This window comes from Temnothorax nylanderi, unplaced genomic scaffold, assembly GCF_030848795.1.
Source record: "Temnothorax nylanderi isolate EJ_2023f unplaced genomic scaffold, tnyl_v1.0 TNYL_tig0101_pilon, whole genome shotgun sequence".
Lineage (NCBI taxonomy): Eukaryota > Metazoa > Arthropoda > Insecta > Hymenoptera > Formicidae > Temnothorax > Temnothorax nylanderi.
Window position 1 is genome coordinate 588014 of NW_027249163.1, and position 14942 is coordinate 602955.

The 14942-nt window shown below is 40.5% G+C and overlaps 1 protein-coding gene across 4 annotated transcripts in view; it reads right to left on the reverse strand.

The window, feature by feature from the left end:
- LOC139775586 (membralin-like) overlaps positions 1-14942 on the reverse strand; it is a 57673-nt gene that overhangs the window by 14533 nt on the left and 28198 nt on the right. For 3 of the 4 annotated variants that reach the window (XM_071711674.1, XM_071711673.1, XM_071711672.1), the window contains exon 11: positions 146-245. In XM_071711674.1, the coding sequence (XP_071567775.1) occupies positions 146-245 (100 nt within the window). Of the gene's footprint in view, positions 1-145; positions 246-11474; positions 11908-14942 lie in introns of those variants that run through there. The other variant, XM_071711675.1, reaches the window with a different exon arrangement.

A 14942-nucleotide genomic window follows, 5' to 3' on the forward strand; every position in this document is an offset into this window, starting at 1 on the left:
GATCATACTTTGCGGGACCGTATCAAGGGTAAATTTCTCAAATTTAAATAGAGATTTAATAAAAGGATCTTACCTATATCCGCCGTCTATCACTCTGACGTTTAATGAAATGACAAAGATCGATGAACGACAACGAAATACTCACCTGTATAAAAAGCCAAGATGTGACCAGCGCCAAACTGCTGTACTGTCCATTAAATCGATAATGATAGGCGTAAAAAGAGAAGTGATACAGGTAGAAGAATCTGAAACAGAAACGGCATGTACGGCTTAGACAGCTCAGAAATGAGAAAAGAGCACCTACCTAGAAATTAGTACGAAATAAAATACGAGCTTTTGTAATATTGACGAGACAAATAATAATCGTTATCACGAATGCACATCGCAACAATATATGAATAAATAGCGAATTAAAGCGCCGCACGTACATACGTAAAATTACGGAATGCAGCGAGATTTATCCGTTGATGTACGCAATAATCTCTAAAATCCGTAACAACATCAAGCCACTTAACAGGTTACATAACGTAACGATATACATGGCACGTTTCCACCCCGTGGCAACAATATGGACGAACTATCGATCAGATCGTATCGAGTTTCAGCCTATTGAAATATCGAGGGTGACGCGTTGCGCGGCTAGCGGCTATGCGCCGTTATTACGTCCGAAAAAAATATCGTAGGTAACGCAATATACGTTATCGAACCATAGTGACACGCACAATTCTCATAAAAAGTCAAGTAAAAAGTATCGAAAAGCATTGGAACAATTCTTCGATCGGCATGCAAGCACGAGTATATCGTATTATGAGTAGCTGAATAGTAGCTGAATTGGTATAACTTGGAGGTTTTAGAACTATAGGAATTAATCATCTTCAATTTGTGTTCACAGAATCCATAGACAAAATGAAGCTAATATCTAGACCTTCTTTTTAAGGATTTCTAATTAATGTGATTAAACAATTCTACAGTTCGATTTAAACTCAAAAACTTGTCGTCAATTTCATATTCCTAAAAATGAATTGTAAAACATCTCTCTCATCACGTTGAGAATTAATTCACTTTTACGGTTCTACGATTAATAAAATGTCAAAATGCGATCTCTTAATCTTCACTTTTGTTACGCCATTTTCTAAATCGCTTTTCAGTCACGAAGCGAAAAGATGCTTTCTTCGTAATCATCGTTCTACATATTATTCGAACCAAACTAGCCCGATTATTAAATCTGATTATGACCATCAGCGATTATTTTAAAAGTTAAAAAAGATGGAATTTAAACTAAAAAATTCTGTTTTTGTCATAATTTTGTCACGGTTAAAATTATATACACGAATAACGTAATCTTTTTCACTATATTTTAAATAATTATATAAAAAGAAGCGCTAGCGCCTACTTTTTATTGCAATTCTCCGTTGATGAACGACGTTTGGATGATGAAGGGAGGGGTTGTAATCAAGTGATTTTTACGAGGAGCTGTTACGGGGTCGCCAATATTTACGGATCAGGGCGAGGTTGAGGCAACGCCACCACCCTTAACCGAAGAAAGAAAAGCGATCAGCAGGGGTGTGGTGGAGGATGATAGAAAAAGAAGTCCAGGTTTGTAGGTATATCCCTTCGACGAGTACGACGAGTACGACGACTAATTTTCTAGAGTATATGACGAACCTTTAGTGTCTCAATTAACCCTTATATTGGTTACGTGTACCATAAATTATTGTTACATATTGTCACACTGAATAATATTTTACACTTAATAAAACATTTTCGCGATAAAAATACATATTATTTTGTAAACACTGTCAGAGAGATTATAACAGAATTAATAATACATATAAATAAATACATATAGTACAATATGTAAATTTAATTTCATTTATAATAGCATACAAAAACTTCTAACGACATTACAAGAAAAATTAGAAAAAAATTAAAAAATAATAGCAATAGCAATAGTAATAGAACGTATAATAATAATAATTAAGAAGACAGTTATACAAATATGCTGCATGCGTCGATATCACGAAATCCGAAAAAAAAACCGCCAACATTTATATGTATATGGTATATGCGTAAAAAAAATATTAGATATAATATGCACTTGGAAATTGAGGATCTTCTTCTATTCCTAAGTTACGATAAAATCATTTGTCCTTAAATAACACGTACGAAATGCATTTGTGAGTTCGAAATCTTATGATGTGTAAATTTATGTACGACGGGCGTTGGTTCGTAAACGTTTTGCATTACGTTTTACGACGCTGCCAGTCGTAAAGCGCAGTTTAGGCGGCTGGTGGTGCATCCTATTTTCGTTCGCGACGACACAATCCTGGACAAACATCCAATAAACCCAACCATGTTTTGTTAAGATCAGAAAGGGCCAACAAAATATCGCTATGGTTAAAGCGATGCGTTGATATCGCTTTTTAATTGGTTATTGACATAAAGTGGAGTGTTGTTAAAAACATTTAAGTAAAATATTCATTGTATTCTCTAATGTAATGTCGACAAGTTATATTTTTACACTATAATACGGCGGAATACTGATCAGGCCAGTTCATCTAACTCAATAATGAAAAACTTAATTAATTAAAAATCTATAATTTCTATAACTAGAAATAATACGATAAAAATACTATTCGAAATACAATCGTGAGTCTAATAAATGTGGCGCGCTTGCATAAGAGAGAAAGATGATTTTAATACCCAAAATACTGAAAAGAATCGCGGCGAAATAAAAGGTGGAACGAATGAAGGTTGGCAGAGGGATGAGAAAGAATGCGCCATACCGAAATCCCACGTTACGTATTCCGGGGACATAAGCTCTAAAGTGTCCCACGCTCAGGGAACCGCAACCATCCGACGACGATTCATACGTCTTTTCTGGAAAAGGGGGTGGGCAAGGAAGGAGCTGGAGACTCTCCAAACGCATTCTGAATTCATTGAATAGTGCTACCCCACCGAAGAATGGCAGGGGTTACTTTCGGACTTGAAACGGACTCTGAACAAGTCCCAAGCCGCCCGGCCCGCGCCCGATGCAACCGAGAAACTTTTCATACCGCGTAATGCTCAAACCATAGTTCCATTAATGTCGGAAATCGCTATCGAGAATGCAATAATAATTATCATTCGATTACAATTCGATTAATCAAGTTAGTAGCGCAAAATCGCTTTATCGACTAATTGTGTTTACTGTAACGATGTATCAACGCTTGCCGCGTTATTTACTTTGTTAAGAGTAGGATTCCCACTGCCGAGTGTTAATAGGAAATGTCTATCACATAAAAATGTATATGCATTTAAGAAAGGAGGATATCTTGATAAATTATATCTTCAAAACGTTTAATTTTAATACGTACATCAAAAAAATGTTTTTGCATGTCTATTTTCTTCGTCAAAGAAAAAAGCCTAGTATATAAGATGTAACGTGGAAGAAGAAACACTTATCCCCGAAAATTTACGTCATCGCTCGGAATGGTCATGAATTTATGATATTATAGGTCGCAGATCGTACGAAAGAATATTCACTAGGGCATACTTTTCTTATCCTCGCCTTTGGCCGGATGCAGTTCGTAACAATCAGTTTCGGCATACGTGTGACAGATTTACAATATAAGATTTACAATACGAAAGGTATAGAATTCAAAAGAAGCATCGTAAAATAAATCCAATAAATATATTATATTTCAAGAAGCCCTGCATTCTTATTGGAAAAAGAATTAATAAATAATTAAACTATATATTATAGTTCATTATATGTATAACAGAATTAAGATGAAATGCCGCACAATCATAATTATAATAATACTAACAACCAAATAATACGACCAACCAAGAATTCTAATAAACTCCGTTCATAATAATACAAAATAAGTTGTCGTAGGTAAGCCATATTCTTAAAACTGTTTTAACTTAAAGCTGCAGTTTGTAAATTATATTTACAAACCTACCAGCTACCACTACCAGATCAATACTATTATCTTTAGTACACAGATTGTTTCAATGAAAAGATTAGAAAGTAATTGTATTATATTTGATTAGCACATGGCGCGCATCCGATCACGAGAGTAAAACTGTACGCTTGTCTAAGAAATTGCTCGTGTTTTCTTTCGGAGAACGGTATCTTTCGAAAATCGCTTACTTTCACACAAGTGAATGAACGAGGAAGAGCGAAACGAAAGAAAAGGAAGAGTAGAAAGATTCCGCGGCGATGTTCCAGCGAACAGAAGAGGGTCGCGCTTTAACGGCGGTGGCACAGGGTGGAAACAGGAAGACGGAGAGGGTGTAGCAGTCTCCATAACTGTACGGTCCACTCGGCTAACGTAAGTATATTGTCAATCAATCCATGGTATAAAAGCAATCTGAGCTTCGGACGACGGGGTGGCGGGTTCCCGCGGGGCGTAGAACCAAGGGACTAAGGTGAAGCGATAGAAGAGAGGTGAGTGCAAACAATCCCCCACGCGTTCGTTTCGAAGAAAAGGAAAGAGGATGACGAGGAGGGAAGGAAGAAGGAAGGAAGGAAGGAAGGAAGGAAGGAAGGAACAAGTCCTTTCCTCTGGCCACTCGAAAGACCCTATCCAACAAGTAGGATGAAACGAAACTCGCAGCGCCCCAGTATCAGTCTCGTACACATATATGTACACACATACGTCTGTGTACGCGTATATCTATATGTATACAGGATGCCTCAGAAGTTATACGCTCTTCTCGACCATAAATAAATACATTGGATATTGTACTGTATGAACAAATGTTCACGATGAATGTTAACAATTACGGGGATTAATAATTTCAAATAATTCTCTGCTAAGAGAAACTAGGACAAATTAAAAATGTCTGAGAGAAAAGAGTGAGTGATTCCTGAGCGATCCTGTATAATGTACAGGTTTACGTTAGTGCAAGCGAGTCTGTATGCATGTGTACGTGTGCGGTCAACCCGGCGTGACCGGGCGGATGTGGCCGATGCGCGATGGTAGGATATATCCGAAGAAGCTGGTAGAGGGTCCTAGCGTTCTCAAGGCGACGCGGTGTTCTGTTCACGGGAAAGCCCCGAGTGCTGAGAAAATATATCGGTCTGACCGCCAAGAGACGACGACGACGACGACGACGACGACGACGACAACGTCGCTGTCGTACGATCGGATTGATAGATCTTTCGAAGAATCTTCCTAAAAGTTCCAAAAAGCAAGATACTGATATAAAAACACGAAAGAGACTTTTGGCAGAGTCTATCTATATTTTAAACGGAAATATGTCATTAAAAATATTAAAATCTTTGTTATTAATTATATTGAAAAAATCTCATAAAAAAATGTAGCGATAATCTAATTTCAAACTAACTTTTGAAAACCGAGTAAACGACCTCGCGCGTTCCTATTTAAGAAAGTCGCAGAGCGATTCTGCCAGTCCTATAAACGAATTTACAGTTTATCGATCCTCGAGTGTACATCGGGAAAACACCAGTAAATGAACACAGCCTTTATCTTGGTCAAGACAGCGGGGGTGGTCGTGCACCGGTAAATAAGGTTACGCCCCCATTGTGGTCCGATGGGAGACCGCCGCGTCGCGTCGCGTCGCGTCGCGTCGCGTCGCATCGCATCGCATCGCATCGGTCCCGTTGTGTCCCGGGACGGCAGGACTAGCGGAAAATGAAATAATATCGATGTAAACACATGGGATCGTACGGACGAACGCCAAAGAGGTCGTACGTAAATAGGTAAGAGAGTTTACGGCTATAATACAGAAGGGAGAAAGAAGAGGGACATCGAGGGATAAGGAAGACAGAGGGTGGAAAGGAAACGTCGTGGGACACCACCATGTGGCGAATATCCCCGAGAACCGCAGATTGTCGATAACAAATCTGGATAATGTATTTACAAAATCCCATGTTCGATCCTTCTCACATCGAACCGACCAAGAGGAAATGATCAAAGTAACGTATCGAACAAATTGAGTTTGCAGATATTTGGTTAAATACTGGCGGGTGTTACCTTATTTGGTCATCCTCGACGAGCTCGCGCGTAGATAGTTGTTCAGAACAAAAAATTGTCACGCATCCCGGATTACTTGGATCAAAAGTCATGGGAGACACACAGTCCATTCGATTCTCAAACGACCGAGAGCCCATGAAAATTCTAACGCGAAAGGGAGCCGTCTTAACGACACACGGAGAATGCTGGCATATATTGTTCGGTCAGCATTGTCACGGTATTCTCCCTAACGCATCCACGCGGCATTATACAGCGTACGATAATCCCGCACTTTGCGGAATAAGCAACGATTTTCGAGTCCTATTCTATATTATTGCGGCACGGAGAGAAATGTGTGTATAAGCAGCATAACGCGGCGGACGCGATGGGCTGCATTAAAGGGCGGATAAACCTGCCAGGCATACAATAACGCGCGCGCGCGCACGCGGGCTTTGGAGATCTCCTCTCAATGCCATTCTCGCTCTTCTTTTTCGTCCGCAGGTGGAATCGCATGATTAACGATCCTCAACGACGCCTTACTCGGCCGGCTCACTCGGAAGGGGATCATTTTATCACGCTCAGCGGATTTCGCCGACCGGGAGTACGTATTTTCGTAATTCTCGCGTAGGAAGCACTCGGCTAGGAATTCAATCAGCAATTGTTGAAAAAGCCCGAGTCCATCTACGACTAATATAAATACTAGTATAGAGAGAATTCTGTTTCCTAACATACAGTATCTATAATATTAAGCTTCAATGTTAGAGAGATTTTGCTTCTTTTATTCGTAATTTACGTGTTTTCTTACGTGTACCTCGTGACTAAACGTCTTCTTCCGATAAGATTCCTGCACTATCGAACTAGGCGTCAGAAACCCGCGTAACATCTCGACGTGGTCATCGGAGTTACGACCAGTTACAACATCCAAAACTTTCTCGAGATTATTTGCGATCGTCGACGGACCGTTCGTGTCCCCGCGGAGTGCGTTGATTACATGGATATGAACTCGTGACAGGCCGGTAAAGCAAATTTCGAAAGGTCGTCGGAAGGTCGTACCAATCCCGATAACCGGACTAGATATCGTTAATATTTCATTTTACACCGGCGAGAAACTTGACGGAAATACGTTCGCTACTAACGATACCGATTTTCGTGCTTCCTGACGGCGCGGCGCCACGTGGTCACGTGGCTCGTAACAACTCATAACCCGCGAGCTGTATTTGCCACGTGAGTACTCGGCGAGATCTACATTTGTAACTGCGCTCACTTTGTCGGTCCTCCTTTCGAGAAATACTCTACGATTAAACTATTAACTACCGCGAGTTAGAATACCTTTACCTGACTGCCCGCCTAAGGGGATAACGAACATAGTTTCCTTTATGAGTTCCATTTGCATTCACGCGTCAGTTAGTGTATAAAATATATAATTAGTATTAGATGATAGATATATGACGTTACAGAATTTTTCGCGCTGATCTTTTCACGCGATTATTTGACAATTGATCGCGTAACGAAGTTGCAGGTTGCAGAATCGAAGAATAAATTAGCGTAGGTCGGACATAATACAAGCTTGTAATAAACATGGGAAGGACGCGCTAATGGTCTCGGAACGTTATTTAATCATCTTTAAACTTTTGTGCTATTCAATTAACGAGAGTGTACGGCTTTGTAGCTGCTTTAATTATATCGAAATAAAATATTGCACATACCGCGCTGTTTTGCAATTTCATAAACACCGTACAGCTTTGAATCGAAAAGATCACTCGAATTACGAATTACTGATGAGAAATGTAAACCAGTCGCCTTCCATCCGCGGGGAAATGAGTATTAATGTCGAAGCTTGACTGCGAATTGACCTCGCGTTTCGCTCGGATCGACTACGTCGCGACCGAATAAAGAGGGAATTGCTTATTTTCCTTCCACAGTGGCGGCGAAACGATAAAATGAGTCTTTTAGGTGCCATAGTGGCCACTTTGCGGCGCGGGCGGCCACTATATGTGGCTGAATTAGAGTTTAAGAGATCGCTGGCTATTGGCAGGCAGCTCGTGTAAGCCACGGATGGTCTCGTGTAGGTCCGAGGACCTACACGAGACCGCGCGCGTTCTTTTCAACTATTAAAGATACCAATACCCGGACATGTACCTATACCCGGGCTCCACGTTTATTATTATAAGTATAACGCGAATTAAAATCAAAGATAAAAGTATTTTTTTCTTGTAGTTTGAAACTTCAGTTATAATATCCAAACGTTTATTTCCATAAATTTATATTTTTTTAAAGGTATCCAGACACAGGTACGTGTCCAGGTATTGTTACATTTCCTACGCTTAAGTGTCCGGGTATTGGTACCTTTACCTTAACAATACTTTGATGTTCCTTTCACGTTTCCGTTCAGAAATGTTCATTAAAAATGAACATTCTCGAAAATAAAAGTACTGCGAGGAAGGGGAAAACGTAAAATTTATATCATACATTTTATCCGCATTTAATCTGCGATCTTCGTGTCGTCGGTGCGCAAAACAATGAAATAATATTGGTTAAGTTTCAGCGACGTTAAAAGAATACTTAACAGTCTCTTAGACGTGGCGCGCTATATGTTATTGCCCGCACAGATAGGCGTCAATCGCGCGCTTGTATCCAGATTGAAATGAAAAGAGCCGATCGACGGGTGGCCGATGGAGTGACACGAATGGTGCATTACCTCGCACCCCCCGAAGTACTTTCTCCAAGGACTCCTATTGCGCACGAAATCGATATGCTATTCCTCGGAAAAAAAAGACCGTCTTTTACTTGAAACAGTTATTGCAAACGAAAAGCCCACATATGCTATAATTAATATATATGTATAATTGCTACAAGTCGTTATAAAAGTTACGCGACATGATGTAAATCTTAATTTAATAAATATTGAAAAATATAGATATATATCTTTCTTATTAATTATTATCACCGTCGACACAAATTCGAATAATTGACGAACGGCAGTATTACTACATAAAATAAGGTACGCGCATGTAGATATACCGATCAAAGAATCAAAGAAACAATGATATTATCGAGTACAAAAATGGATAAACATTAAGAAGCGAAAAAGAAACACCGCGCGATCTCTCCTCCGCCTAGTTACCGCTGGCGCTGTGCGAGTTATTTTCAGGATAGATGAGTAGAGGGATAGAGAGTCGGCGATAGCAATGGCGAGAGCGACGATGGCGATGACGATGGCGGTGGCGGCGACGACGGCGACGGCGACGGCGACGGCTACGGCTTTCGTCGCGACGCGATACCACTCCACTAATTAGGCATTAGCGCAACAAACAACCCCGAGGTACCGTGTACCCTGCCTGAGCTCCGCCGTTGCCCCGCCACCGCCCTGCCGCCCTGTTTCCCTTAGCCACCTCTAGAAACCACCCCGATCTCCTGGACGGAATGCTCAAGTTACAAATTAACTTGTAGAGATCATCCGTTTCCACCTCGTGCGGTTCCACGAACCCGCCCCCGTCCACGGAAATTCAAATGCCGAGATGCAGAAGAAGGAAAAAAGTGAAAAACAAATGGAAAAATTCCCTTTCTACCCTGACAACGTTTGAACCGTCGCGGTCGAAATCCACAGATGCTCGGATTACAAATAAACTTTGTAGAGTACATGATTTCGAATCTAACACAAGCCTTGTTATCTCGCAGCTCAAATAAAATCCAAAGCTGCATGATAATAATTTTTGACTTTGTGAAGAAAAGAAAATTCAATTCGGCATTCTCCATGACCATAAGTTACAATTATCACGATTCCTATATCACCTGTATCACCAAAATAAATCGTTAAAATAACGCAACATGTTTGAAAAGGGATAAAGATAAAAGGAAGCTATAGCATTTTTTCCCACAAGCGGAAGCATTAGCGGAAACTATTCGCCCCGTAAACGTTAAATCGGCTAGATGAGATACAGCGAATTTTCTCGCTTGGAATCTCACGACCGTTGGCGCGAGCATTTCTTTCGCGTCCTTTATTTTCGCTTCTCGTTTTTCTTCGTTACGCGAGCCAAAGGAAGCACTCGTTAAGAAGTATCGAGCTAGGAAGGTCGGCCTCTCCCCGCGAAATGACGAATCAGCGAGGCGTCTCGATTACGTAAGAAATCGGGAAAGTAACGAGGTCTCGACGATACACTCTGATCCCATGGTAACGCCGCCCAATAGACATCCTCGTACGCTTCGTAGCTCGAGGCGTTTCGAATCGTCGCAAAGAGGAGAGGAAAACCGGGATGAAGCGTCGCGTCGGCGTCGCGGCAGCGAGCCGAATGTTACCAATTATGAGGAATCACGCCTGATCGATTTCAGGATGTGAAATCACGCTGTACGGCTCTTGCTACATCTTGTTAAGGGTCTGAAATTGAACGTCGCGAGAAACACGAAAGACAGAGAACAAAGAGATAAGACGCGGAGACGAATTCGGGGACAGATTCGTCATGTTCTCTAATCTTATTAAGTTTGATTTTTACACATTCTAGAAAACAATCCGTCACGGTTCCGTCGTCAATTTAAAAATATCTTGTTGTCAAATAAATAATTCTCGAAAGGAATCAAACATATCTATATGTATATACATACAACCTTAATATCAGATCTCTTTCATTTTTTATTAGACTGAATTTTTAAATCTGCACGCGATGTTACACGCGATATACAATTAAAGTTTCGCAATTTAACTCTATCTCTCGGTCTAACTAATATAATAAAAGTTTAATAAAAAAAAATTTACTCCAAGAAAAACTACATACAAATTTCCAAAGTCGAGTCGGATTTGTCGATAGCTTTAGAAGTCATCGCCGAAACAAGCAAGTAGATCATAGAAAGTCGAGAATAACCCTTCGAGAAGAGTCACGAAAGGCAAGAGTTTCCGAATCGAGTAAATGAAGTCCTTTAAAGTTCGAGTCCCGTCAAGGAGTAAGAAATTCGTACTTCCTTGGCTCTCGCCTCGAGAAATATGCTAGTTGTACGGCGGCAAAGTGCCGAGCGCAGACAAGTAGACGATGTAATTCCACATTTCGCGAAACTTGCTACCGCGAGCAGGCTCTGATTCCGTCTATGATACGCGAGAGGAGTTGTAATTTCTTGGCGATAATCGCGAGTAAAATTTCCGTCTACAAATATGAGAAGCTTTCAGCTTTATTTACATCGTTAGTCTTCTCAATGTTCGGGCATCGATTATGTTATAATTGACTTGTATACCATAAATATAACATAGATTTGATGCCAGCGACTTGTTGAAAATAAAATTATATATGCGCACCTATTGTATTACCTATATAAATCAAGTTTATTTCCACATTACAGAAGGAAATTATCGTTATTAATCGGTTATAACATGCATAACATTTTTATGTATGATAATTAACTAGAAAGTAATTTTTCTTAAATTTATTATATTACATTATTGTTGCAACGTCTCTTCAAAGTTTTATTATTCTACGCTGCATCCTAAGACGATTTTCACTCGCATAGAGAAAAGCGGATTAATAATGATATTTTTTGTTATAAATTTCCCAATAAATAATAGCCACAAAATTTTGGAAAGTTCAGGATTATTCGTCGATTCGATGCGGAAAGAACGTAAAGTATGAACAACGTTGATAGCGGAATTAAAGAACACGAGACGACCGAGTTCTTATAATTGGAGGAAGCTTCGATTCCTTTGGGTGTGACGGTAGCTTGGCAACCAAAGAAGACGCAGAAGATGAAGGAAGATAGTATGGAGAGAGAGAGAGAGAGAGAGAGAGAGAGAGAGAGAGAGAGAGAGAATACAGGATTTCCGATACTTTTTTTATTTCCGATAATCTTCCCAATCTTCGCAATCATCCCTCCGTAATTAACCTCCATTATGGTTGTTTTCTGTGTATTTTTTCTCTCTCCGTTCATCGGCCCGCGTGAAAGGAGTAAAGTAGCTGGTTTTCTAGAAACATCACAGAGAGAGCGAGTTATCGGTCATAGTTCATTGTCGTCATAACAAAAAGCGAGCGCATCGTTCCTGCCACCTTGATCGCCGTTTCTACGTTTCCCCGTTCGACATTTTCGCTCCTTTCGAGCTCCCTAATTATTGCGAACTTTGTCCCGGGATGTGCTCTCATGGGGAGCTAAGACGGAACATCGCGGATTTTCGCGACGAATCAAAAGTGAGAGATAATTAGGATTACGATGAATAATTGGAGATCGCACCTAGTCGCTCCAGCGAGCACCGAGTCTGACGTTCTGTTTCTTGCTCGAGGAAAACCGGTGCCGTTTTCAATAAGATTCTAATTATCACAAATATCCCGCTTCGCGCGTCGCGTCAGGTTTGTACAACTTCCTTCGCTCGACTCAATCCTAAACTCTCAAGTGCCGGAACTATAACTGGAACGCATCTCCCGAGACAATCTCCCGAGATAGCTAATTTCCATTCACGATTATTTCGAATTTACGTTGTTTAATTTCGTAACGCGAAAACGATGCTCGATTTAAATCTTGAGCCTTTTTCAAAAGGACCTGCACATCACGCGCACGCGAGTGTTATTATAACGATAGTCGTTATAATAGTCGTCATGATGTTCCGATTTGTCATTAAGCAGCACAATAGCAGCTTCAAAACTCGTTGTAGCTGCTATCTGATAAGATAAAGTTACTCTCTTATATTCGTAATCACAAACTGTTGCTAGATACGACCAAAGATATCATATTTCCAAGACAGCTTGTCTCTTAACAAACGACGAACGACGTTTTATGAGAGATATACATTTCGAGCAGCGATTACTGCAAATAAGCAGCTCATATCGAGAAATTCTATCGAATCGTCGCGAAGCAATTAGCAACGATCCTGTGCTATCATCTACTTGTCCATATTCGCACATATATTCACTGTCGGCAACATTTCCCAGAACATCCTGATATTATCAACTCCTGACGTTATTAATACGCTCGTTTGAGTTTCGGGCATCTTCCGTAAATTATCGTATCCTATTACGAAATGCTACTAACTGATAACTAACAAATGCGCCATCAATCTCAAGATCGTTAGCGTAAAATGATATACAAGGAATGGAGAATACACAGTATACACAAACTAGAAGAATCTGACAACAACTATTTATATGTGTTTATTATAAACATGATAACTTGATAAGTTGATAACTTGATAAGGCATTGCTCGAATTGAAAATAATTGAGAATGATTCAGAAATTCGACGTGTGCAAAATATACGGTAGGACTTAAAATCTAGAAAAACCAGATTAACGCTGATCCCTCAAATTTATGCAATGAGTATTCTCGTAGAGTGTTTTCCAGCGAGGAGAGAAGCAAGCGCTTTCGGAAATCTTTCACGGCCACGGGAAGGAACGAGGAAGGCTTCGTTTCAGACGGACGGCACTTCCTATGACAGTCCGCAGCGGTATTTATACGTAAAGGGGTTGGAAGGAAAGCGACGCGCGGCGCCATTACTATGCAAATAGATTCGGAGTGACACGACGAGAATGGGCTATACCATGGTGCACCTAACTGGCGCCCGTCAGGACACCATTTAATAGTGTAGTTTCGCCTGCACACGCCACTGCGCCCTCCACTACCACCGCATACCATCAGCAACCCCCCAATACGAGTAATGAAATTGTCCATGCGCGAACCAACGGGACGGGACGGAACGGGACGCGAAGCGAAGCGACGCGACGCGACGCGACGCGAGGCGAGGTGAGGCGAGGCGGATGCGACGCGACGCGACGGGCTTCCGCGATCGAGCGAATACGTCGTTGCGTGCCTTTTGCGCGCCGAACCAGATTCACGAGGATTTGTTGGAATTTCAGGTACACAAATGAGTGCAGGTACGCCTGTACATTCACAATGGATACGCAACATGTACGACACAACCATACCTCGACCGCGATACGCAAGGTCAAAGTAAACGTAATGGTGATACGAATGATATTATAAGCGCGTGGAATTTCTGATGGCTCAACTACTATTTATCTGCGATAAAGATATTCCAGTTTTACGAAATCACAATTATAGGTACATATAAAGATCAGAATGCATGAAAGGTAAAACTAATTATTCCAAGCTGAATTAACGTTCTTACAAGTTCTTACAACACAATGGAAAAGCTTGGAGCAGTTCTAGAAATTATTACATACAAGAATAGATCTAACAAAAATGGAAAAATAATTGTCATGCTTGTCCCTCTCTCCTCGTAAAGAATAAATATCCCATTTAGTGAAAACAATGTAAAGAACACAATAATCCCAGAGAATAATTCATTTAATATTCACTATATGTATAAGGAACATTGGAAATGGACGTACGTCCCTCTAAAAGTGTCAGGATTAAACAAATGAGTTCTGTAGCAGATACGCAGACACGCAAATACGCACATAGGCAAATACCAATTAAACTTATAATCTCAAAACGTACGATCTCATGTGAAACTGTCCACACGTGCCATTTGCGTTCAGCGGCAGATTCGCGAGGATTTGCTAGAATTTGAGATACATAAATGGCTAACTATATGCGCGTACGTTGTACGATGGTAGTGGGCGAATACGCATCGACGGGCAACGGACATGCGAAACAGACGAGGTGAAAATAGATGTGATAAAAATACAAATGGAACGACCGCGACGAGAGAAAGGAATCACGACCGGTGAAACAAATATCGTGGGAAATGTTTCCCGCTAGATTTATCGTGTATTTACGCTTGCATTATATTTTTCCGGTCGGTCTGCTTTTATTTTTATATATATTTACCAGCCGCAATTTTTTATCAATTTCGGTATTCGATTTTACTCGAATTGCAATGCGTCCTTAGATTTTCGTAGCGAAACTTAGGGAGATTTCCTCTTATATATGAGTTACTTTTATATCTATAAAAAAAATTAGCACGTCACTCATATTATCTCTTGGCATTTTGACATGTTTCTATTTTTTCGCCATAATCTTCCGATAGTTACGAACAATAACAATTCAAC